This window comes from Phocoena sinus, chromosome 15 (assembly GCF_008692025.1).
Source record: "Phocoena sinus isolate mPhoSin1 chromosome 15, mPhoSin1.pri, whole genome shotgun sequence".
NCBI classification, from domain to species: Eukaryota; Metazoa; Chordata; class Mammalia; order Artiodactyla; family Phocoenidae; genus Phocoena; species Phocoena sinus.
Window position 1 is genome coordinate 9,754,544 of NC_045777.1, and position 26,144 is coordinate 9,780,687.

At 41.6% G+C, this 26,144-nt stretch overlaps 1 protein-coding gene across 4 annotated transcripts in view; it reads left to right on the top strand.

Annotated features, from left to right (window-relative positions):
• Nucleotides 1-26,144, top strand: part of ZFP64 (ZFP64 zinc finger protein) — a 79,699-nt gene that overhangs the window by 17,737 nt on the left and 35,818 nt on the right. For 2 of the 4 annotated variants that reach the window (XM_032606363.1, XM_032606360.1), the window contains exons 4-6: nt 504-566; nt 3,785-4,036; nt 9,964-11,389. In XM_032606363.1, coding sequence (XP_032462254.1) covers nt 530-566; nt 3,785-4,036; nt 9,964-11,246 — 1,572 coding nt within the window. In that variant the 5' untranslated portion in view covers nt 504-529 and the 3' untranslated portion in view covers nt 11,247-11,389. Of the gene's footprint in view, nt 1-503; nt 567-3,784; nt 4,037-9,963; nt 11,900-26,144 lie in introns of those variants that run through there. The other 2 variants (XM_032606361.1, XM_032606362.1) reach the window with 2 other exon arrangements.

Genomic DNA, 26,144 nt, shown 5'->3' on the forward strand with positions numbered 1-26,144 from the left:
ACCACAGTACAATCATCAATATCAGGAAATTAACATTTATACATACTATTATCAAACTGCTGACCTTATTAAGATTTTACCAATTGTCTCACTAATGTCCTCTGTATCAAAAGGAAAACTGGTCCAGGATCCAGTTCATAATACACATTGCATTCAGTTTTCACGTGTCTTTAGTTTCCTTTAATCCTAAGCTTTTGTCTTTCATGACCTTTGACAGGTTTGCAAAGCACAGGCCAGTTATTTCATATTGAATAAAATGTTCGTCACTTTGGGTTTGTCTGATGTTTCCTCGTGATCAGATGCAGGTGAAGCAATTTGAGCAGGAAGTACAGACGAGATATTATGTACTTGGTACCTGGTATCAGGAGCACACTGATACCTGTTGGTCCCATTACTGTGGGATTAACTTTCATCACTTGGTTAAGGAAGTTTCTGCCAGGCTTCTCCATTCTAAAGTGACTGTGTTTCCCTCTGTCATTGATTTTTCCTTGCCTTTTCTTAAGGTTGCCAGTTCAAGACTGCCTATGGCATGAAGGACATGGAGCGTCATTTAAAAATCCACACGGGTAAGTGGTTCACACACATCCCTTCTCTGTGCTGGGAGCTGGGGATCCGGATAAGTCAGACACGTGATATGATGCAGAACCTCACTGGTCATCATGGGAATACAAACACAAATGATTTTGGCAGAAAATGTTTAGAGCAGTAAAATCCAGTGCTGGAACAGATATGAGAAAACTTAGAAGTGGAAATGTGAACTGGTACAGACATTTTGGAAATTGATCTGCCAGAATTAATTTAAATGCACATATTCTTCTCATTTGGAGGAGATGATCCTGTAAGTAAGGGGTGTGTGTGTGTGTGTGTGTTTGTGTGTGTGTGTGTGTTTGTGGTGTGTGTAATGACTGGTAAACAAACGAAGGAAGGGGAGAATAGTGACTTTTCATTTATGTATCTTTACACTGCATCATTGGATACCTGAGTGTGTTTTGCAATTTTGAAAGGGGAATTTAATAAATACTTTTTTTAAAGGAGAGAAAAAAAGGATTGCATGGAAAAAGAAAACTGTGATTATTTCTGGTGATTTTAATTTTCTCTAATGTATTATTTTTATGTCTCTCAGACCTTCTGCATGGAGAAGGAATTGCTTTTAGACTATTTTTCCTGAAGTATTAGGTGCTCATAATTCAGATGATACAGTCATATATAAATTCAGTGAGTGTCAACGTGTATAAGGGAGGGACACTGAAATTTGGCGTGGGCATCCCTAATTGCCCAAATTCTGCTACTTAGCCTCAGATAGAATATCTGGAAGATGATAAAATATCTAGCAGTTATCTCTGATATTCCTTGGCCACGGCCAACGATTGCCTTGTTGCACTGGGATCGCCATCATATCTAATCAGCCTCACGGCGTCATGTCATTTAGATTTCTTCTAGTTATCACAATCTGAAGTTATTAAGTTTTAGGTATTGGTAAGCATTCTCAATGTGACAAGCAATGAATCGCTCCTGGTGGGTGCCCTGTGTTGAAGTTCCATCCGTCACATGTAGCATATTCGTCATTGTAAGAGTAAAGTGCTGTCATTATGCATGATGATTGGGGAAGCATTATAAAAGTGTAAGTGAGGACAGCACCCTGGAGTCCATCGCTGCAAGTCTTCAGGAAGCACCCTCTACTCACAGTTAGCCACGCTTGGGTTTGTAGGATGATTTCTGCATAACTGCAGCATCTCCGTCAGCATCTTCAAGTCAGAGAGTTGACAAGGTGTACTTACCTTAGTTACTTTCGGAGAAGAGCTCGTGGCCAGGAACAGCAAGAGTGGGGCTCTTCACCAGCAGAGCTGGCCGTAAACTGTCCAGCTCCACCGACATCCGGCATCTGCTCGGTGTTGCACATACACAGGATGGCGCCCACAGAAGCTGTTTAGCAGCTGACAGTAATGAGAAATTATTGTTCCTGGATTTTTTAATTTGACTGTGAACATTTTTAATAATAAAATTACAATCTTGGGCTTCCCTGGTGGCGCGGTGGTTGAGAGTCCGCCTGCCGACGCGGGGGACGCGGGTTCGTGCCCCGGTCCGGGAAGATCCCACATGCCGCGGAGCGGCTGAGCCCGTGAGCCATGGCCGCTGAGCCTGCGCGTCCGGAGGCTGTGCTCCGCAACGGGAGAGGCCACAACAGCGAGAGGCCCGTGTACCGCAAAAAAAAAAAAAAATTACAATCTTTAATATACTTCTAGATGTATTCTTAAATCCCAGATGTTTGTTCTGTGAGGATAGTGACCAACTTTGGCTGACAATTGATTTTAGCACTTAGCTATTTAGGATTTGGCCAAAATATGTGTTTGATATGTAAGGTAAAGAGTGAAAATCCTGACTCACAGCCCACATCCTTCTTATCTGACACACGCACAAAAGTCACCAGTCTTAATAGTCCAGTGTGTCTCATTCTTACATTTTGGCATGTGTATACCAGGCTTAAAAACACACAATTTGCTTTTTCCATCTCTTATTAAGTTAATAATATATACACTCTCTGCAACTTTCTGTTTCTCCTTTGATGCTGGATGTCTTTCCATGTCCATATGCATGTATCTACTTCATTCTTTTCGATGGCCAAGTAGGAAATTGGTTCAATAATTTATAGGACATTTACAGTATAGTACATATAATACTTCAGCCTTAAAAATCATGTTGTAGAAATTAATGACGTGAAAATGATTGAAATTATTTTAAGTGCAAGAAAGTAGTCAGTGGAGAGGCAGTGTTGCATTCGGCTAAGAAAGCAAGACCGTCCTGGGTTCTAATCCCGGTTCTTGAGAGAATTAAGTAAAATCATTCAGAGGCACAGTACCTTCCAAAAAACAAGGGTTTAAATTGATGTTGGCCAAGAAGGTTTTTGTACCCCAAAATGTGCACACACACCTACAAGATAATTGGAAAAGTAGACATCAAAAAATCAGCAGTTGTTCACGGGTGGCAAGTTGACAATGTGCGTTAGTGAGTACAGTTTAAGCCGCTGTAGCGAAACAGCCCAGCACCAGCTCACACGAGGTGGGGGTTTATGTCTGTCTCACGTAGCTGTCCAGAGGTAAGCAGGTGGTCTAGGCAGTAGGCAGCTCTGTCCCCATCACCCAGGGACTTAAGTTCTCTCTATGTATTACAGTACGTTAGGTTACGTATCCAACGTCTGCAGGTGTGCTGTCCTCACCTGCTTGTTCACCCTCATGTCTTGGTAACAGCTGGCAAGACAGGTGGAAAGAGAAAAAGTAAAAGGCAAGCCATTTCCTTTTACGAGAGGGACACATTTACCTTCTCTGCCATTTGATTAATGAGGACTTCATCGCAGAATCACCCCTGGCTGCGAGTGAGGCCGAGAAACGTATTCTTTGGCTGGTCAGACGTGAGCTGTACTAAAACTTAGAGATTCTGAGTTTTAGGGTGTGTCTGTTATGAAAAAGAAAAAAGAGCTAATGGGTGTGAGACAATGTTTCTTATTTTACTTAGCTGTACTTTAAAATTTTTGAGTTGCCTTCTATTTTAAATTGATAAAGAATTCATCTTCAATGTAGGAAAAATTAGAAAATACTAATAAACAACATAGAAGAAGCAATTCCTCCACTCCCAAGACGTTAGCTCTTTGCCCGTCATCCGTGTCGTTTTGGGGGGGGGTTCTAAATATCCTTGGGTGACTGTGTCTTACGCTTTTCATAAGGCGGTGGGAAATAAGCCTTTTTCCCTTTTCATCTTGTTTCCTGATGCCGTGTGTGCACGTTTGAAGGAGACAAACCCCACAAGTGTGAAGTCTGCAGCAAGTGCTTCAGCCGGAAGGATAAGCTGAAGACCCACATGCGGTGCCACACGGGCGTGAAGCCTTATAAGTGCAAGACGTGTGACTACGCTGCTGCGGACAGCAGCAGCCTCAACAAGCACCTGCGGATACATTCCGACGAGCGGCCCTTCAAATGCCAGATCTGCCCCTACGCCAGCCGCAACTCCAGCCAGCTCACCGTACACCTCCGGTCCCACACAGGTACGTCCTTCACGTGGTCCTTACGCTGCGCTCCCAACTGCCTGTTGCCTAAATCACCGGCACCTTCAAGCACTGAGTCACGACCTAAGTAAAGGACCTGGGCACGTTAGTTCATCCCGTGGTTTGCAGTTTTGCTTTTCATCCGCTCAGAAGTCGCTTTCCCTGTAAAATAGGGGAAAACATCAAGGTTATAACGTTATACACATCTTTATGTAGCTTTAGACCCTATTCACTAGTATTTACTTGAGGAGGTGCGCTAAATGAAATATAGATATAAGCAATGCATTTTTAATCAGTGTCTGCATACGTATGGTTGGGCGTTTCAGTCGTCTTTTGAAGACTGCTCTGATCAGTTCAGCATGGGACAGCTTGATGAAGAAACTCAGCTGAGTAGGTAACTTAACAAATGATGTATGTTTTCCTTTTAGCAAGTGTGTCTCTTAGCTTTCGATACAGTGGTACTGTGTAACCACCACAAAATCTCAGCAGCATATTATAAAAGCATTTATTGCTCACATACTTCAGGTCAGCAGGGAGTTGGCTAGACATTCCATTGATCTTGGCTGGGCTTAATCACATGTGTGGGAAAGGCTGGGTGTCCACTGACCTTGGCTGGGGATCTGCTGGCTGTCTCCTTGCCTTGGCTGGGGCAGTCTGGCTCTGCCCACATGTCTCATAGCCTCCCTCTGGGACCAGTGGGCTACTCCAGGCTTGTCCTTCTCGTGTCAAGGGCAGACCTCTGCATGGAAGACAAAACAAGTATGCCCCAATGTGTAAGCTCATTTCAAGCCTCTGCTTGCATCCCATTGGCCTAAAGTAAGTTAAAAGGTCGGGCCTGGTGTCAAGGGGTGGGGCTGAGCTCACCCACAGTGGAAGGTCATCCCAGGGTTACATGGCAAAGGCCATTTTTGCACCAACCATCATTCACCGGTTCACCCCACCATCATTCACATCTCTCTGACATGCAGATGCATTCGTGGCCTCCCAAGACCCACACAAGTCTAGCCAATCATAGGATCAGGAACTTGCAGTCTCCGTCAGGTATAGATATGGCTTCTCTTGACCTAGAGCCTTCTGCAATAAAAAGACAAGCTGTCTGTCCCCACGCTCCCAGCATGCAGCGGTGAAACGCAGCCAGGATACTTATAATATTCCTGCTGTTCCAAAGGGGAAGGACAGGAGGCGCTTGGCAGTCACTGGTACACAGATTTCTGAAATCCCTCTGGGCAGGTGTTTCCAGGTCCCCCCACTCTGGGAACAGGGAATGTTTCCTGATTAGGCGTTGACTCGGCCGCGTGCTTTTTGACTCTGCTCCCTGGAGCAGCCTTTCATCACCTCCCTTAACCACTTCTGAAAAGGATTGGAAAATGTGCCTTTGAGAACCTTTCTCAGCCTGCTTCCTGCCTACCGAAAGTTGGGATCTTTTTAGGTTTTATTTTAGTCTAGACTGACAGCTTTGCTGATAGAGCTATCTTAAAAACGTTGTGAGTTTCCTGTGTATCTGTGTGCCAAAAGCCACACCCATAATTCTTCTGGAGACTTGCCTTTCCTCTAAACTCAATTATAGGCACTTTCGGCAAATAATGTTCTGTAGGTTGAAGCCGGTGCAACCTTTAGGAATCCGTGTCCAGCTGAGAGGACTTACTTGGCACCAACTTTATTCTTTTGGAGATTTTGACAAAGAACCTTGTGCTTACAGCCTTCATTTCTCATTCGTTCTTCCCTCTGCGATCAGTTCCCTGGATATGATCTTTGTTCCCAGGCTTTTGTCGTACTTTGAAAATCTTTTGCTGGTTGAAGGTGGGAAACTTCATCTAACCCAGCACATCTTTGATTTTCTGTATTCTCGCTAAATTCCATTTTGAAAATGGCCAGTTCTTTTTTGAATTTGTCTCTTTCTTGTGGGGCCTTATCATATGCAGCTTGTAAGACACTTTCACTGTTCTGCTTAGAACTAATGAATCTCTTTGCTCAAGTTCAGAATTCAGTGGTTACATTTTCTATCTTCTAAGTTACGACAGGTGACGGTTTTCCCAAATGCTTGCCGTGAAATGTGTGCACTGCCACTTTTCCAGCCTTCACCTGCCCCCCAAACCCAAAGCTACGTATTTTAGTTTTCTGTTACGGCAGCGCTCTGTTTCTCGATGCCAATATGTATATCAGTTATCTGTTGTCACAATAATGCAGTGTAACAAAAAAACCCACAGAACCTCAGTGGATACAACAACATGCCTTCTCTGTTCATGTTTGGGGATCAGCTGGGTGTCATCTGGGCAACTCTGCTGGTCTTTGCTGGGCTCACTTACAAATCTCAGAATCTGCTGGCTGTGGGCTAGCTGTCCACTGGCCTTGGATGCAACAATCCAGCTGTGCTCCACGTCTGTCGTCCTCCTCCTGGGATCAGCGGGTAGGACAGGATTGACCTTCTCCTGGCGATGGATGACAGAGGTACAAGCGAGCAAACCCCGATTCACAAACCCATTCAAGCCATTACTTGTATCAAGTCTGGTTAACATACCATCAGCCAAATCCAATGACGTGATAGAGCCTATTTTATTAGGGGTCGTGGCAAGTCATCCTGTCCCTGTCGGGAGAGCATGCATAATTACATACATGGCAGAGGCCATGGCTACAGGGAGCGATAGGAGGTGGGGAGGTCTGGGGACATTAATCTGCTACAGCAAGTTAAGACATTGGCATAACTGGCACTCATCTGATTTTCTTCAGAAATCTCCTCAGCCTCAGAGGCGCTGAAGCATTCATTTAGGGAAGTTGTTCAGAATCATCTTAACTTAGGAGGGTAAACTTAACCATTTCATTTATAGTAGCATCTTTAAGTTGGTCTAGAAAAAGTATATTTTCTAAAAATGTAAATGTATGCCATTAATGCAGTATCTCCATGGAATGTTCATTTCCCTTTTATAAATCTGTGGCACTTGTAAAATTTTACAAATTGTAAAATTAATAGGATTTTGTCTTTACCCTTCCATCGCTTTGATCGACTGTATTGTCTCGGTGGCATCCTAAACTCGAGATCTGTCAGCTTAAATATATCAGTTGCTTGTTCACGGAGCAACATTCATTAAGTCCTCACCAGGTACCAGACACTGCGAGGGTCAGGTAGTGGGCAGGAATGAACGTAGTCATTAGCTTTGGGGAGCTTATGGTCCAGCGGCACTGGTACTGACCAGTCTGCCTCATTTAAGAAATAAATCTATGGTGAAAAGGAAAAAGAAGATAATGATGATGAAAAGATTGAAACCCTTTGCCTTCACGTCAAAAAGTGTTGTTAAGCTCTGCGACTCAGCTGTGAGATTTGGTTATCTGGTTTTCCTGGGTCTGACCTCTGCTAAATTGCTTTTAAAAAAAAAAAAAGGCAAACAGATCATCACTAATTTGGGCAGTGATGTAACTGGAAGACCTAGCAGAACATTCTAGAGCAATGATTCTTCCTCTGATTCCACAGACACCTCCACCCAGGGATCCATGAGTAGAATTTAGGAGGACCCTGAACTTGGATGAGGAAAAAAATTACATCTTCATTTTCACTCATCTTACTGAAATGTGATGTGTCCTTCAGTTATGAAAATAGGCATCCGGTCTGATTACCGTGCATGTGAACTTGTCGCCAGTAGAAATCACAGATCTTTTTATAACGTGTTTCTGATAGATCGAAACGTCGTTTACACTCTTCTCTATTTAGAAATTGGTGTAGTCACTAGACCCACCGCTAGAGCTTGTTACTTAATGCACACACATTGCCAAATCACAATTTAATTATTCAATAATTTTCAATATAGTTAGTTTGTTTTGTATTCCTTTTGATTTTTATTTTAGTTTACTTTGTGCATTTAAACATTACCCCGAGAAAGCGTGCATGGGTTTCACTAAACCGCCAGAAAGGGGTCCGTGGCATAAAAAAGGTTGAGAGCAACATTCTAAGACAGAAGTCAGCAAACTTTTTCTATAAAGAGCCAGATAGTAAATATACTTTAGGCTGAGCGGGCCATACAGTGTCTATCACAGTTTACTCACCTCTGCCAGTTGTAGCATGAAAGCAACCAGAAACAACACACAACAAATGGACATGGCTGTGTTACAATAAAACTTTATTTACAAAAACAGGCTGTGGGCTAGATTTGACTCACTGTGTATAGCTTACCGTTCCTTGTTCTAGAGTTTCACGTGAATGATCTCAGTGGCATTTAGTCATGCAAAGCATTGTTTAGTTTGGGGCTTCTTCCTTTTCTCGAAGCTTGTTTAATTTGCTCCATCATTAATTGCATTTATTAAACAGCGCATTGTGATGTTATAGGTCTTATACCAAAAAGCCAGAACACAGTCCCACTCTTTTGAGCTTATGGTAAGAAAGCAAACATTGGTCACATGTACAGATAATCACCTAGCATCCAAGAATACCAGCTTTGGCTACATACTCTAAGATGTTAACCAATATATGACATTCTGGAAAGGGTAGAAGTATAGAGACAATTAAAAATATCAGAGATTTCAGGGGTTCCGGGAGTGGGGTTAGGGGTGAATAGGTGTAGCACAGGACATCTTTAGAGAAGTGACACTATCCTGTATGCTACTGTAATGGTAGATATGTAATAGTATACATTTGTTGAAACCCATAGAAATATAGAAAACAAAGAGTAAATCCACATGTCAACTATGGAGTTTAGTTAATAATAATCTATTAATATTGGTTCATCAGTTGTAACAAATGTACTGCATTAATGCAAAATGTTAATAATAGGGAAACGACGTGCAGGGGAGAGAAGGAGCGAGCATATGGGAACTCTGTACTTTCTGTATAATCTCCCCAAACCTAAAACTGCTCTAAAAAAGTAAAGTCTTTTAATTACAAAGAAAAAAAAAAAAAAAGAATACCCGCTTTGGAATCAGCCTGGGTTGGAATCCAAGCTCTGCCATGTACTACCGAGTGACTGGAAACAAGTGATAGAGTCGCTCCAGGCCTCAGCCTCCTCATTTGTACAGTAGTGTTGGGAATAATACTGATAATAGTACCCACCTCGTGGGAATGTCGGGATCATCAAGTGAGACCATTCTTGTGGAATGCTCAGCAGGGCGCCTGCCGTCCGGGAAGCCACCGAAGAACCTTAGCTGCTGTTGTTTCGCTTGCTTAAACAATATTGCAATGGGCGGGGTCACCAATTCGCTTGAATTATCAGATGATTGGGACTTAGCGTTCACTGAGGAAATAAACTTGGAAAATCATGTCCTTTCAGATGTTGCAATTTCGCTTTTCCTGTTCATCTTTCACCGAACATGAATTAAAAAAAAAAAAAAATCAAGCAGCTGGATTTTGTAACTTCACAAGTAAAGAACGCAGCTGGCAATGTGGGATAAATAAATTGTGCGCAATAAACACGTCTTTATTAATAAAAATCTGCATGAAGTGTAAGCTGGGCGTTTCAATCATTGTAAAAAGAATATTCTGATGAGTGAGCATGGAGCTGACTGATTTGAAAATGTGCCCTTGAATCTGTTACAACATGTAACTCAACCAAAATCAACGGATTATGCAAAATTATGCAACTGTGAATGGTTCCCTAGCAGAGTGAACACAATAACCATAGGAACGATAGCTTGATTGTTTTCAAGGATATACTAAGTGTATTCGCAAATCTTATTTTTTTTTACTGGGGACAGTTAAATAGCTTGATTTTCAATCTCCGTTTTTCTTCTGGGTGTTATATAATGGTGGTGGTGGTTTAAGTTTGGGAAAAGGAGAGAAGCCCCCGACCCCTCTTTTTTTTTTCTCCCAGGGGCTGCTAGGAGCTGCAGTTAGAAGGTCTCCACCCGCCTGCCTTGGTATAAGCGATTTTCTGGTGTGTGCTTCGGGGGGATCCGCTGTGGTTGTTGCCTGCCTGTTCTTATCGAAACTCACCTTGTGTTGACAGGGGACGCCCCCTTCCAGTGCTGGCTCTGTAGCGCCAAGTTCAAAATCAGCTCGGACTTGAAAAGGCACATGCGCGTGCACTCGGGGGAGAAGCCTTTCAAGTGCGAGTTCTGCAATGTCCGCTGCACCATGAAGGGGAACCTCAAGTCGCACATCCGCATCAAGCACAGCGGGAACAACTTCAAGTGTCCGCATTGCGACTTCCTGGGGGACAGCAAGGCCACGCTCCGCAAGCACAGCCGGGTGCACCAGTCCGAGCACCCCGAGAAATGTTCCGAGTGCAGCTACTCCTGTTCCAGCAAGGCCGCCCTGCGCATCCACGAGCGCATCCACTGCACCGACCGCCCCTTCAAGTGCAACTACTGCAGCTTCGACACCAAGCAGCCCAGCAACTTGAGCAAGCACGTGAAGAAGTTCCACGGCGACGTGGTCAAGACCGAGGCCTCGGAGAGGAAAGACACGGGCCGGCAGAGCAGCCGCCAGGTGGCCAAGCTGGACGCCAAGAAGACTTTCCACTGTGATCGGTGCGATGCCTCCTTCATGCGCGAGGACTCGCTCCGCAGCCACAAGCGGCAGCACAGTGAGTACAATGAGAATAAGAGCTCGGATGTGACCGTGCTGCAGTTTCAGATCGACCCCAGCAAGCAGCCCGCCGCGCCCCTCACTGTGGGGCACCTCCAGGTGCCCCTCCAGCCCAGCCAAGTGCCCCAGTTCAGCGAGGGCAGAGTCAAAATCATCGTTGGCCATCAGGTGCCCCAGGCAAACACCATCGTCCAGGCTGCGGCGGCCGCAGTGAACATCGTACAGCCCGCCTTGGTGGCGCAGAACCCAGAGGAACTGCCCGGGAACAGCCGGCTGCAGATCTTACGCCAGGTCAATCTGATCGCCCCTCCTCATTCCTCGGGGTGTCCGAGCGAGGCGGCGGCGATGCCCCAGCCGGCTGTCCTGCTGACCACTCACGACCAGACGGACGGAGGCACTTTGCACCAGACCCTCATCCCCACGGCCCCGGGCGGCCCCCAGGAAGGCTCTGGCAACCAGACTTTCATCACCAGCTCGGGCATTACTTGCACTGACTTCGAAGGCCTGAACGCTCTGATTCAGGAGGGGACCGCTGAAGTGACTGTGGTCAGCGACGGAGGCCAGAACATCGCCGTGGCCACCACGGCTCCGCCCATATTCTCCACCACCTCTCAGCAAGAATTACCCAAGCAGACTTACTCCATCATCCAAGGAGGCGCCCACCCAGCTTTGCTCTGTCCGGCGGATTCCATACCAGACTAGTGCTTATAAAACAAAAGAAAGGGGGAAAAAGGAGTGACCAAAAAAGAAGTCAGAAATGGAATTCTGTAAGAGGTTTGCCCTTAATGTTTTAAGGATTGTTGTGAAAACACCCCGCCCCCATAATAAATTGTAATTTTATACTGCTTACTGAAATTTTTTTTATGCTGCGAGAGTTGTGAGACCTCTGAATCGCGGTGTTCTAAGTGCTGTAGAATCTTAAATACTACCAAGATGATCCCGATTAGGGGTTGGAATGAAATGAATTGAGTAGTGAATACATTTGTTTGCTTCCAACTTGATTTGCAAACTCTAATAAAGGTTTTTTCCACCTCATTAAATTTGTGTAGTAGATGGTGCTTCTAAGCCTCTCTTAAGTCCCCATTCTGAAATACCCCCCATGTTTGGGGTAATAGTGTTTTAATACATGGATACAAATCTATCGGCATGAAGGACCATTTTCTACATAATGTTACATGGATTTTTGATCAAAAAAAAAAAAAGTTTAGCGTAAATGAGGGAAAAAAAGGAATGGTTTCCTAATAAATTGCTACATCATTAAAACATAACCAATGTTAGTGATTCTTTAGAGTCACAGTATGATTTGGGTTATTGGGGTTTGAATTATATAATTAAAGAGAACTTGAAGAAGCAAAGCTTCTTAGTCCTCTCTCATAAATAGTATATAAATGCCTTACCTTCTTCACAGTCAAATATGTGTGGCGCCTAAAGTGACCCAACTATCATTTTTATTTTGAAACTTCAGAGTGACAAACCTGACGTTTCTGTTTAGATGCTGATTTAATTAACCTTTAGGTTGGGTTAATTATAATATTAACCTTTAGGACAGTTTTCTAGGATGGCGTTGTTTTAGATAGTAATATACGTGCAGTCCCAGGGATCAGATGAGAGGGATTGGAAAAGCACCTAAGGTCCAAAGCATGGGCTGTATTGACGAGAGGGAAATTTCAAATTTGTCTGTTTTGAATTGAAATGCTGTGTGATCAGTAGGTGGCGCCAGAGAGCGATCTCAAATTACCCGTGCTTAGATCCGAAGACCTGAATTTGGGTCTTCATCTCTGATTTCCAGCTTCTAGCATTATCTTCAACTCAGGGTGGGCTCTTAATAAACACTGCATAAATGAAACATGCTGTCACAGAGCATGAGCAAGGATTGATGAGGAGGGGAAGTTACTCTGGTGAGAGAAGCGTATTTAAAATGTGAGAACACTTTAGATACATTTTTACCAGAGTAATCAACATTTTAATTTTATTCCCTAACACACAAACTTATTAAAATTCTCATGCATATCAATTCACTTTTACAGAAAGATATTATTCCCTCCCCCCCTTTTTTTTTGTAATAACAAACTAAGGAAATACGGAAGATGGTGATGCTGATAACCTTGAGAATTGCCTGTTGGAAATAGAAAGTCAGCATCCCTTAGGATACACATACAGGGACTTCTCCAGTGATCCAGTGGTTAAGACGCGGTGCTTCCAATGCAGGGGACGCGGGTTCCATCCCTGGTCGGGGAACTAAGATCCCACATGCTGTGCAGCGTGGCCAAGAAAAAAAAGAAAACACATACATATATATATATATATATCCTCAAGCTGGGCTCTGTCTTCTTTCTTTTTATTTTTGATCCTTCTTCTTCGCCAGAAATTATTTTTGTATCAGCAGTGATGATAATGCATCATAACTATGGTTTGGTAAGAAATCAAAAAAGCTTGCAGCTTACTCTGTGAGTATTTTATCACTTTAGAATTACTGCTTGCAGTTCTTTAGGAAACTAGTCAGCCATTGGATTTTACCTGGGAAACTTCTATTGTCATGAACCTGTGTTCTACATCTTTTTTCCCAGTGTGCCCCTAGTTTCAACTTTTAAATGATTTTTTTCCTGATTATAAATGTAATGTGTATTCAAGATAAAAAATATGGGAAACACGTTACAGATCTTCCTCGACGTACGAACGGGTTATGTCCTGATAAACCCATTGTAAGCTGAAAATATCATTAAGTTGAAAATGCATTTAATACAGCTAACCTACCAAGCATCATAGCTTAGCCTCACCTACCTTAAATGTGCTCAGAACATTTACATTAGCCAACAGTTGGGCAAAATCTGCCTATTTTAGAAGAGAATATTGAATAGGTCATGTAATTTAATGAATACAGAAAGTGAAAAACACAGATTGGAGGGGTACAGAGTGATTGTAAGTGTATCACCTTTGTGATCCCATGGCTGACTCACTGCCACTGCCCAGCATCGGGAGAAAGAATCAGACCACATAGTGCTAGCCAGGAAAAGATCAAAATTCGAAGTATGATTCTATTGAATGTGTATTGCTTTTGTACCATCGTAAAGTCGAAAAATTGTTAAGTTGAGCCATCGTAAGTTGGGGACCATCTGTATGTATATTAAAAAATTTTTAAAGTCACTAATAATTTTACTATCCAGACGTAAAAATTGTGACCATTTTAATGGACTTCCTTCTAATCTTTTTTTTCTATGCTTGTGTATGTTTTCTATTTTTTAAATTTATTTTATTTATTTATTTATGGCTGCATCAGGTCTTAGTTGCGGCATGTGGGATCTTTCATTGTGCTGCGGGCTCTTTGTTGTGGCGTGTGGGCTTCCTTCTAGTTGTGACATGCAGGCTTCTCTCTAGTTGTGGCGTGCAGGTTTTCTCTCTCTAGCTGTGGCCCATGGGCTCTCTCATTGAGGCGTGTGAGCTCAGTAGTCGTGGCACGCAGGCTCAGTTGCCCCACGGCGTGTGGGATCTTAGTTCTCCCACCAGGGATTGAACCCGCGTCCCCTGCATTGGAAGGTGAATTCTTTACCACTGGACCACCAGGGGAGTCCCGTATGTATGTTTCCTACTCCAGTTACAGAGTTGGGGTTGAATTGAGCATACTATTTTCTTTTTATATCCTATATTTCTCTTTATATCATTATATCTCCACAGAACTGCTGCCCTCCATAGATACATATAATGCATATACACACACATGCATATTTGGATTTTTTTAACAAACTACAACAGCAAAACTTGTTCCTTGTGATAAACTATATATAGAATTGTACAAAAACCAAGCCAATAATCTCCAGCCTATTCTCATTCCACCCAAGGTAAGTAAGGTCTCTGTGTTCATACCAACTTAAAAGATAACCTAGAAAAGGCTTTCCCTTATTTTTATAGTAATTGTATCACACTATGTACATTTCTCTCTACCTTGCCCTTATTATTCCATTTATTAACAGTACTGTGTGTCAGTACAGCTATGCCTAACTTTTTTTTTAAGCAAACGGTAGACTATGACTTACCATGTTATAAGCACCATGCTTTATTCACCCATCTCCATCTTCATGGGTATTTTGGTTGTTTGGGGGTTTGTTTGCCATTGCAAACTGCCACAGTAAACATCCTACATAGTTCCTCTTATTCAGTTGTGCTTTCTTTTCTTTCTGTAGGTTAGAGTCCCCAAAGTGCATTTCAATGAGTTTCTGTAGTTTGTACTTGCGTAGATTCAGATGAGTTTTTCAAAACGATAGTCTCGTTGGTGGTGCTGGTGGTGCGGGCTCCAGCTATCACAAATCTTGTTATCCATCTTTTGAAGTTTTGTAGGTCTGATGTGTGAAAATGGTAATCTGGTCTTTGTGCATTTCCTGAGCTGATGTTTTGATCTGCATCTCTGTGACGCCTCTGCATAGACTTGTTGATTATTTGCATTTTTCTTATCTATGAACTTTAAACTCATACTCTTATTTTTTTCCTTGGGTTGCTGGGCACCTGGGGATGTGAACCCCATGTCTGTCAAATGGTGCTGAGTTTTCTCCCCTCCTATCCTTTGTCTTTTGACTTCCTCATGGTGCTATTTCCACATAAAAATAATCATTTTGTATGCAGTCAGATTCTTCTAGTGCTTTATTTGTGGCTCCTGTAGTTTCTAAGAAAGTCCTCCCTTCCCTTGAGGGTTTCTTCTTTAATATTTTCATTATTTGTTTTCAGTTTCTGCAGCCAGAATTCATATTTATGTGTGTATGATATAGGAGTTTAGCTGCCCAATTGTAACCAGGACCATGTGTTAAACAAAATATTATTTTCCTTGGAACTGAAATCTTAATTTCACCTTTAGATGAAGTTCCCAGATATACTTGGCTCTATCTCTAGAATCTCTGTTTTATCTCACTGATCTTTATACTTCTCTGGGTTGCCAACATTACATATTTGATTATATTAGCATTAAGGTAATCCTTAGTATCTTTTAGACTTGCAAAGCCTCCCCATAGCTATTATTTTCCAAAATTTTCTTAGCAATTCTTAAATATTCATATTTCTAAACGAACTTCATTTTGTCCATTACCCCTCCCCCCATAAAAAGTAAACCTTTTGAGGATTTGTATTAGAATTGTATCTGTATGGTTACATGAACTCATGAAAAGAAGACTTTAAAAACTGTTAAATCTGGGACTTCCCTGGCAGTCCAGTGGTTAAGACTGCACACTTCCACTGCGGGGGGCACGGGGTTGATCCCTGGCTGGGGAACTAAGATCCCACGTGCCACACGGCGCAGCCAAAAAAATAAAAAATAAATGTTAAATCTTCCACCCAAAAACTTTTATTTAAACCCTGTTGTAATATATAGTTTTCTTCATATACAGTCTATTCTTATTAAATAGGGCCTGTATTTTCTTGTTGTTTTGAATTCTATTGTAACTGTAAATAGGATTTTTTTATGTTAAAATAATTATTTGTTGCAAGCATAGGGAATAGCTACATTTGGTATATTTGTCTATATTGTACTACCTTAGAAAAAAGTTTTTATTCAGTGACAGTATTTATTAGAAACTCTTGGTCGCTGATAAATATGACATGATGGTTGTGGTATAGTCACCTCATTCCCAGGTGTTTTTTTCTCGTCCCTTGCGATACTTATACTACTTATTTTGCAGTCCTGTCCTATTGTATTAGTCAGAACCTCCAAACAATGTTGAAACAGCTGGCATCCCTGTTGCATCTCTGATTTTAACTTGAATGGCTTTAGAATTTCCCAATTTAATATAATATATGCTATTCCTTGGGTGACAGTTGTTATAGTACTTAGTCATTTTCTTCTCCCATTTTCAGAGTTTTTATCAAGGTGGGTTGCTGATTATTGTCAAATATCTCTTAACTATCTCTTGACATAAATATTTGGGTTTTGTACTTACATATGTTGATATGTGAATTAGTGTAGGACAGAGCCTGGTACTGAAGCCTCTTGCATTCCTGAAACAAACCATCTAGGTCATGTTGGATTATTCTTCTAATACATTCCTAGATTTCATTTACTAATATTTTCCTTGAAATTTTTATAACCTTATGTGTAAGTGCAGTTGAATGCTGGTTTTCTTCTTTGTTCTCTGACTGCTTGTTTGTTTGTTTTAGGTTATGTTTCTCTGAAAATAAATTGAGGCTCTTCCCTCCTTTTTCAGTGACCAGCAATAGTTTGTTATTTCAGGAATTATCTGTTTATTTTCTGGGCTGATACCCTTTTTCATTGTACATTCTTAACAAACTTTCCATTTTTTTCTGTAATTAATGGTCTATTTGGACTTTATGTCTCAACCTGATAAATTTTGGTAATACATACTTTGCAAAAGAAAAAATCATTCATTTTGCTCTGTAATTCCACTTAACATTCTTCTAAAATTATTTTAGAATCTTTGGCTTTTTTTTTTTTTTTTGATCTAACAGTGCTCTTGTTACTTTTTTTGGGGGGTGGTGGTTTTAGGGGAGTTTGGGGTGGGTTGTGTCTTATTTGTATTTTCAGTCTTCTTCTTAGGTAGTTTGCCAGGAGTTTATGTTTTGTCATTTATGTAAAAGTAAAGCTTTTGCTTTTATTTATTCTCTCTCTACTCCTCCATTTTACTCATTTCGGCATGTATCTTTATTTCAGCATTATCTTTATTAATTCTTTCCCCTGCTTTTCTTTCAGTTTATTTTGTTAGTCTAATTTCCTGTGTTAAGTTCACTTATTTTCAGCCTTTAATAATGGGGAAGCATTTAAAGCTGTGTATTTTCCAGTATGACTTCACCTATGTTAAAAGATCATTTTTTTCAAAGTTAAATCATGACTGCCATACAAATATAAAATGAGCATGTGTTAGCAATTTTATCTAATTCATTAATTAATGAGGAAATCAGTAAGTTGTTACAACAGGTTTGAAGGGGAGTTCAATGAATGCTTACACAGGCAATCAGGAATGCTGAAACAGACTTACAGACAGATGCAAAACTGGTTGGGGTCTACAGGGCAACCATCAGTTGCATTCCACCCACAAGGTGTGTTTACATTCTTATACGTTTTTTGCATTATTATATGTTTCTGTAACTCACAGAGTTGTAAAATAGCTCAAAAACGCTAAAAGGTATTGACCGCTATAGGATTAGATAACCCAGAGCTGGGATATGACGGGACAACCAGTAATCTTTTTTGCCTATTTCCAAGTCCTTCAGAAATTTTCATGACATCCATATCCCTATAGATTTTTATATGAAGTGTCCTTCTTTCGTAAATTTCTAGATACTTCGTTATTTCAGTTTTAGGGTTGGTTGGTTTGTTCGGTAAGTCAGGGGGATAAAACCCAAGAGTTATATAAAGGTTTGTGTCTTATTTTTCAAGTAGTTACAGTTTGTGAAACTATATTTTCATTTTTGGTTTCTGATATTAATGAGTTTTGATCTGAGAATGACCTGTAAAATACGTGCTTTTTGTAATTTATTAGTTTTCTTTACGGCCATGTACATGACCGAGTTTTGTAAATGTTTGAGGAGATCTATGAATCAAGTATGTTGACTTTGTTATTCAGATTCTCTTAGTTTTTGTCTGCTTGATAAACTTTGAAAGAAGTATTTTTAAGCCTCTTACTGTGGCTGTGTTTTTTTATCATGCTTTTCTTGTATTACTGTGTTTCATTTTATTATACTTTGTCATATGTTGTTTGATGCATGTGAGTTTGTGGCTATTATGTGTTCTTTGTCAATTTTACATTTTACCCTTTAGTATGTGCCTGATCTTTAATAGCTTTGGGCCTTAAATTACACTTTATTTAATAACAGTATTCTAAGCCTTGTTTTATATTTTATTACATTTGCTTGGTTTATCTTTCCCACTCAGTGGTTTAATATCTTCCTTTAATAGCATGTCTTTGTCTTTGGTTGGAGAAGTCAAACTGTTTGCATTTCTCATAGTAACGTATACTTGGTATTATTCATTTCTGTCTTATTTAATATTTACTATTTATTAAACTTGGTAATTTTCTCCTTTTTCTTTTCTAACTTTTCACTTTGTTCTTGAAAGTTCTTATATGTTTCCATTCTGCTAATAGTTACTTTCTAAACTCTAGCGATTATTTTTAAATCGATTCCTCTATTGCTATATCAGATATAAATATCAACTAGGCCCAAACCTTTCATTAAGAAGTCTCCTCCCCACAAGAGGAGGCCGTTGGGCCACATCTCTTTCTACAACCCCTCTCTCCAAATCCTGGGTGTTGCTGAGGTAGCTTGTGAGTTTACTTCCAGGCTTTTGTTAAGTTTTGCCCTACAGTATGTCTCTTATGTTCCAATTCCCAAATGACCACATCAACTGAGATTTAACCAAAGATTACAACATTCGTTGTTCACCATAACTTCTTATACTCTTCTTCCCGTATTTCACATCTTTACTCTGAGTTTATCCTTATTCCGTTAATTTCTTGAGTATATTCCTTAGAAAGGGCACATAGGCTGGTATTGCTTTTGTCCCAGCAGATGAATGATACCTTTGCACAGCGGATTCTTTTCTCTTCAGTAATCTTTAAATTCTGTTCTCGTGGAGGTGAGAAGTTTGATACTGATCTGATCCAATTCTTGAATGCCCTAGATCCAGTGACCAGCAAAGCTGAGACAAAATGGTAGTGTTGCCAGGAAGAAAAGTTGGGAGGTCTCTCACCTCAGCCAGTCAGGTTGAGAGAACCAATCTCTAAAATTTCCAGAACAGAGGGAGGGGACTGAAAATGGGAAACATTACTAATCTTGAAAAATTTTTGTTGTTCATTTCATCCCACTACTCAGCAAATAAATTATAGTTCTATAAATTGAAACACATTTTTTATTCCCTTTGACTGTAGGGCTCCAAGCTTTAAACATTTCTTTTACATCAAATTATCATCCAAAACAACTTTTTGTTGTAAACTACGTAAATATATTACACATTTTTGATAAATAATTAAAATAAGCAAGAATATATCTTAATGAGTTTGATAGGCCTAGTTTTTAATCAGTTTATATATCTGTGATGATATTACTTTAAAAAAACATTTTTTTTACCAACTGCTAGAATGAGATACAGATCTCTTTCAGTTATAGTCCCAATTTTCTTTTTTTATTGATGTAAATGCTGAGAAGTCACATTCGCATAAATAAGGATAGGGACATAGAAAGTGTATTGTTACAGCAATGCTTCTCAATTATTTTAATTCCTTCTGAGTTAAATGCCAGAAAATCATACAATGATCAGTCATAATTATTTGGGTCAATTTCGTTAAAAGCAAAGAAACGAAAACCACCTGGGATTTCTTTCCCAGTCATGGACCAATTACTTTCTCAACCTCGGCACCATGAGTCACCTTCTGGGTGTACTCTTAGATGATCAGTTTTAGGGAAAAGTACTCATAAAAGTTGAGGATCTGAGAATTTATTTCCTCAATCATGCCCATACACCTCTTGAGAAATCTTTGTATATTCCCCAAATACAAGAACCCCAATTGAAGGCCCTTGCCCTGGAGCAGGGTTCAGCAAACTTCTTCGGTAAAGGACCAGGTAGATGCCGTGGAGCAACTAAGCCCGTGTGCCACAACTACTGAGCCTGTGCTCTAGAGCCCACGTGCCACAACTACTGAGCCCACGTGCCACAACTACTGAAGCCCATGCACCTAGAGCCCGTGCTCTGCCACAAGAGAAGCCACTGCAATGAGAAGCCCACGCACCGCAACAAAGAGTAGCCTCCACCCGCCGCAACTAGAGAAAGCCTGTGCACAGCAACAGAGACCCAACACAGCCAAAAATAAAGAAAAAATAAATAATTTTATTTATTTATTGACTTTTTAAAAAAGGACCAGGTAGAAAATATTCAATATTTTTCAGCTCTGTGGGCCACATGGTCGTTATTGCAGCTCTTCACCTCTGCTATTGTAGCATGAAAGTAGCCAGAGACAATAGTAAAGGAGTGGGTGTAGCTGTGTTCTGATAAAACTTTATTTATGGACATTGACATCTGAACTTCACAAAATTTTCAAGTGGCACAAACTATTATTTTTCTTTTGTTTTTTTCCAACCACTTAAAAAAAAAATGTGAAAACCATTCTTGGCTCGCAGACCACATAAGAACAAGTGCGTTGGACCATAGTTTGCCAACCCTTGCCCTGGACCCTGCACGTAATAGGTACACAACAAATATTTATTAAATAAATGGTACTAATGATTTTCAGTGATAAAAAGCTAACATTTATTGACTCAGGATATGCCAACACAATGCTAAATGCTCTACCTAATAATGTAATCCTCCCAACATCCCATGAGGGAGGATTACTATTATTACCCACATTGTGCGGAAAAGATATTTCCCAAATTTCCTGGTTTAAGAATCACCTGAAAAACTTGTTAAAAATGCCCACAGCTACAGCCCAGCTTTGGAAATCCCAATACAACACATCTGGGTGGGACACCTGAGAATCTGTATTTAAAATCTAGGACTCTGGCTATTTTCCTGATCCAGACAATATAGGAAATACCACAGTAAAAAACCGGAGGCTCAGAAAAGGTAAGAGATCCACCCGGGGTCACACAGTGATTAGGTGATATTTAAACGAAGAGCCAACACTCAAATCACCTGCCCTCGTTCTAATCAGCGTGTTTTCTGTAGTCATGACCTTCACCCAACTTGCTAAATCTGGGCTTCTTTGCCGGAATTCATTTCCCCTCTACTCCCACCCACCCCTGGATCTCCCTGGAATGTTAAGTGGGACTGGGCAGGCCTTGCTGGGGTGCCTGCCACGTCCACCCCCAGATGTGAGTTACAGGCCTGTTTTGTTGCACGTCAGTTTACCACTGTAATTTGGGGAGTTCAGAGTTACTGTCTTTGCTCTGAGCTTTTTTTTTTTTTTTGCGGTACGCGGGCTTCTCACTGTTGTGGCCTCTCCCGTTGCGGAGCACAGGCTCCAGACGCGCAGGCTCAGCGGCCATGGCTCACGGGCCCAGCCGCTCCGTGGCACGTGGGATCTTCCCGAACCGGGGCACGAACCCATGTCCCCTGCATCGGCAGGCGGACTCTCAACCACCGCGCCACCAGGGAAGCCCTGCTCTGAGCTTCTTATACACACCAAAAGATTTCAGTTTTGTGTCCCACATTATTCTGCTGTGCTTGATCTAAGAGGTCAAAACATAAGCCTGCTAGCATCTAGTTTTACATGGGTTTTCTTGGGGAAACCAAGAATTCAAGGGTTGTGTCCTGGAACAGGGTTTCTATATTGATACTTCTTGGGTGGGTCTTGTTTGTTTGTTTTCTTGGCTTCAGAAGGATTCTCTGAGCAATAAAAACTGAATGCTTACAACTGAAATTGATCTTCGGTTCATCAGCCAGAATTGGATCTTCTGGAAAGATTTCAGTTGAAGATCTGGAATAAAAACTATGACAGCTTCTCTCCCCTGCCCTTCTGTTTCCTTTACTGCTGTGACACTGTCCTGTCTTTAAGAGGCTGTGTGAGGAACTAGATTTGACCCAGGGGACTGTCCACGGCGAGACTGCCTAATCTCAGGCAGGAACTGCAAGGCCCATGACTACAGCCTGCAGAGACGGTGAAGTCTTGCTTAAACCAACCCTTCACGCTTTAAAATGCTCTTCCGCACTTTCAGTGACATGGGGAAACCGAGCAAGAAACAGGTCACGTGACTTGCCCAAGCTCACTCTGCTGGTCACTGGTCTTTGCTTTTGAGCCCAGGTCCTTGCCTCCTTCCCTCCCTCACCCCTCCTTCCCTCCCTCACCCCTCCTTCCCCCAGCGCTGAGTGTCCGGCTAGTGGGTAATGAACAGAGGCAAGAGTACCCATTCCATTTCCTTTGGTTTAGTTTTCTCATTTAGCTTGGTGCTTCCGACTTCATCCTGGCATCATGAGAGCAACAGAGGGTGCCCACGAGTCCCCAAGCCAGAGAACAAACTCTGAAAAAAGGCTGTGGTTTAGTATTGAATTGTGGGGAGCCAGCAGGGTCCCACTGCCACTGTCCTGGACTAGGGGCATTTTTGCCCCTTCCTACACACACACACACAGAAAAAACATATATATATATATAGAGAGAGAGAGAGAGAGAGAGAAACTTACAGTTTACAACTGTGTGGGCACAAGGATTAATATAATCTAAACTGGATTATATTAAAACTTTTTGCTTCTGATTTTAAAACAAATTAAAGCTCTTCCATAGGCCCCTAATTGGAGATGTCAGCTCCTGGGGGTGGGGAGATTATAACCAAGACATGAGGAATGTTAAGAGAAGTTTCCATTCTACACGGAGAAGAGACAGGTTGGGCAGAAAGATAATTACTTATCTTGGTTTTGCCTAGTTTGTTTTTTTATAACAGCTTTATATTGAATTATACTAAGATATAATTCAAATGCCATAAAAAGACTTATATTCTTTTAAAGAATATAATTTAGTAATTTTTAGTATATTCATAAAGTCGTGCAACCATTACCGGCACCTTTTTTTTTTTTTCGCGGTACGCGGGCCTCTCACCGCTGTGGCCTCTCCCGTTGCGCAGCACAGGCTCCGGACGCGCAGGCTCAGCGGCCATGGCTCACGGGCCCAGCTGCTCCGCGGCATGTGGGATCTTCCCGGACCGGGGCACGAACCCGTGTCCCCTGCATCGGCAGGCGGACTCCCAACCACTGCGCCACCAGGGAAGCCCCATTACCAGCATCTAATTGCAGAACATTCTTATCATCCAGAAGGAAACCCTGTACCCGTTAGCAGTCACTTCCCATCCCCACTCTTCCCAGCCCCCCTGGCAACCACTAATCTACTTTCCGACTCCGTGAGTTTGCCTATTCTGGGCATTTTATCAATACATAATTGGAATCATACCATATGGGATCTTTTGTATCTGACTTCTTTTACTTAGCATAATGTTTTCCAGGTACGTCCAGGTTGTAGCGTGTATCACTACTGCATTCCTTCTTATGGCCAAATAATATTCCATGGTGTGGATAGACCACATTTCATTTATCGATTCATCGATTGATGGAAATTTGGGTTGTTGCCATTGTTTGTCCTAGTTTTAAAGGTACTCGTGTATTCAGGTTTTTGGAATTATTTGTGAATTTTTGTCATGATACCCACTACCTACTGAACAGTTACTCTGTGTCACTCACATTAGCTCTTTGAACATCCCCATCAGCCCTGTTCAGGACCTCTTATTAGCGTCATCATTTTAGGGTGGGTTACGCTGAGCGACAGAATGGGTGAGCAGCTGGCCCTGGGTCACACAGCTAGTCTAGTTGATTTGGTTGGACTCACCCAGTGATTAAGATCCTGTTCTAGATTCTGATCCTGCCAGAATCCCATACTGCAATCTAGTAATGGGCGGGGCACATTCATCCATCTTTGCACGAAGACAAAGACAAAAAGGTTGATTCTAGCCCAGGGATCAGTATGAAAATAATCAGGCACGGCAGGGAAATGACACACTCTTCTCTCAGATAAGTAGCAAAGGTGGAGCCTGGCCAAGGAGCTACTCTGTTCTCTTAGCAAACTAATGTTTATTGAGCACTTACTACACACCAGGTATTTGCTAAGCATTTAACTGCTGTGCCTCCTATAACCAGCTCTCAAGAAACCAAGAGTGGACCAGAGGAGAACTCCGAAATTTCTTCTGACCCAGTATTGGCATCCCTTAGTTCTCAGGAAACACATCCATCCATACATATATCACATTTACCGTTTTTATTAACACATATATATAGATATGTACTTGTATTTTTTTTGTACTTGTATTTTTAAAACATGATTTCTTAGGATAGTCAAAATGTTTTGCAAATTATAAGTAAAATAGTACTTTTGAATATTCTTCCTTGAACCAATCTCTTTATTTTTTTCCAAAAGTGCTAGCTATAAAATTGTAAAGGAATTCCTGTAGTTAGTTGTTCAGTTTTTAATGCTGATTTTGTGGTTCTTAAGCAGTGATGAGAGTCATTTATCTTGGGCTATATTCTTCTGGCATTATCTTTCCCTGAGCATTACTTCGCTGAATTTTGAGGATGGAATTGGGTGATATTTAGTTATTAGGGAAAGGGAGACAATAGGGCGAATGTTCTGAACGCCATCAGCTGCTTTGGTTTTGTGAGTTGATTGGTAGATTCACTCCAGATAGGTGTATAGAACTTTCAACAGGGGCCCACGGAGCTATGAGGACACTAGATGCTACGATTGAGCCACTGCCTTGAAGCAGCTTATGTCTAGATGCCACTGTTTCTTGTCTTGTCATTGCCTCTACCAAAACTGTGGATCTTGAGGGCTCAGACTGGTTCTAACCATGCTAACCCCTGGAAGGAAGTGTTCGGCAAATGTTCACTGAACTCATTCATTCATTCAGTGTTTCTTGAGCACCTACTCTGTGCCAGGTGTGGTTCTATAAACTTGGGAGGTATCAAGAGCAAACAAAGAGTGATCCTTGCCCTTGTAGTCTACCTTCTAGTGTGGGGAAAGAGACAGTACATGGAGAACAAAACACATATGTACATTTTACAGTGTCTTAGAAGGATAAGTGCTGTGGCATGGGGGGCAGGGTTTGATAGGGGAGAGGGGTTGCAGTTGTATATAGATAGGATGGTCAGGGAAGGCCTCCCTGAGAAGTTAAGACTGGAATGAGGGAGGGAGGGAGCCATGTGGATATCAAGAGGGAGAGAGTTCCAGGCAGAGGGAACAGCCAATGCAAAAACCCTAAAACAGAAATGTGCCTGGGGTGTTTGAGGTTAATGTGACCAGAGAAAAATGAGCAACAGAAAGAGAAACTGGTAGAAAGTGGGGTTGGGAACAGTATGATTCTGTTTTTTGTATTCTGCCATATTTTAAAATAACTAAAACAATAACAACAGTTGCATTCATTCAGCAAATACTAATTTCATATGATGGTAGTGACACAAGGCAGGCAGGGTCCTTGCCCTCTGGGATCTCACAGACTAGTAAGGCAGATGGGCAAATAAACATTTGTCACAGTATATGAATGCTCTGTCAGGGGGACATAGCAGGACGACAGGGAACCCATATAACCCAGGTTTGGAGGGCCCAGGGGAGGCTGCTCATGGAAAGTCAAAATGATAATTGAAATTGGGAACAGCGAAATGCAGGGTGAGCATTCTAAGGTGGGCTGGAACACATGAAGCCCTGGAGGAGAGAGGTCATTTGTAATCGGAGCATTTTTCTAGAAAGGAAAAGGCAAAAAAAAAAAGGTGCTCCTTGGAGAATGTTAGCTCCTGGGAAGGTTGTTTATTTCTAGAGAAGCAACACCACATTTATACCATTTATATAAAGTGATCATATAGTCCATCATCCAGACTGGGACATCAGACTGGGACACCTTTGAGAGTGGGGTGGCAAGCACTATGGGTAATTATGCTGGGAGAGCAGGTATAAGTAGCCTCCAGTATGCCCTTACCACCCTCGCCGATGGAAGGCCCAGCCCAGAAAATGTAGAATAATGCCTAATGCTTCTCCCTAGTGGCGGAATGCAGTAACACAACACAAGTCAAAGAGTTTCCTATCCCATGAGTCAGTTTTCCAAGAAAAATAACAAGTCACGTGCCACAGAGCTGACCAGAGT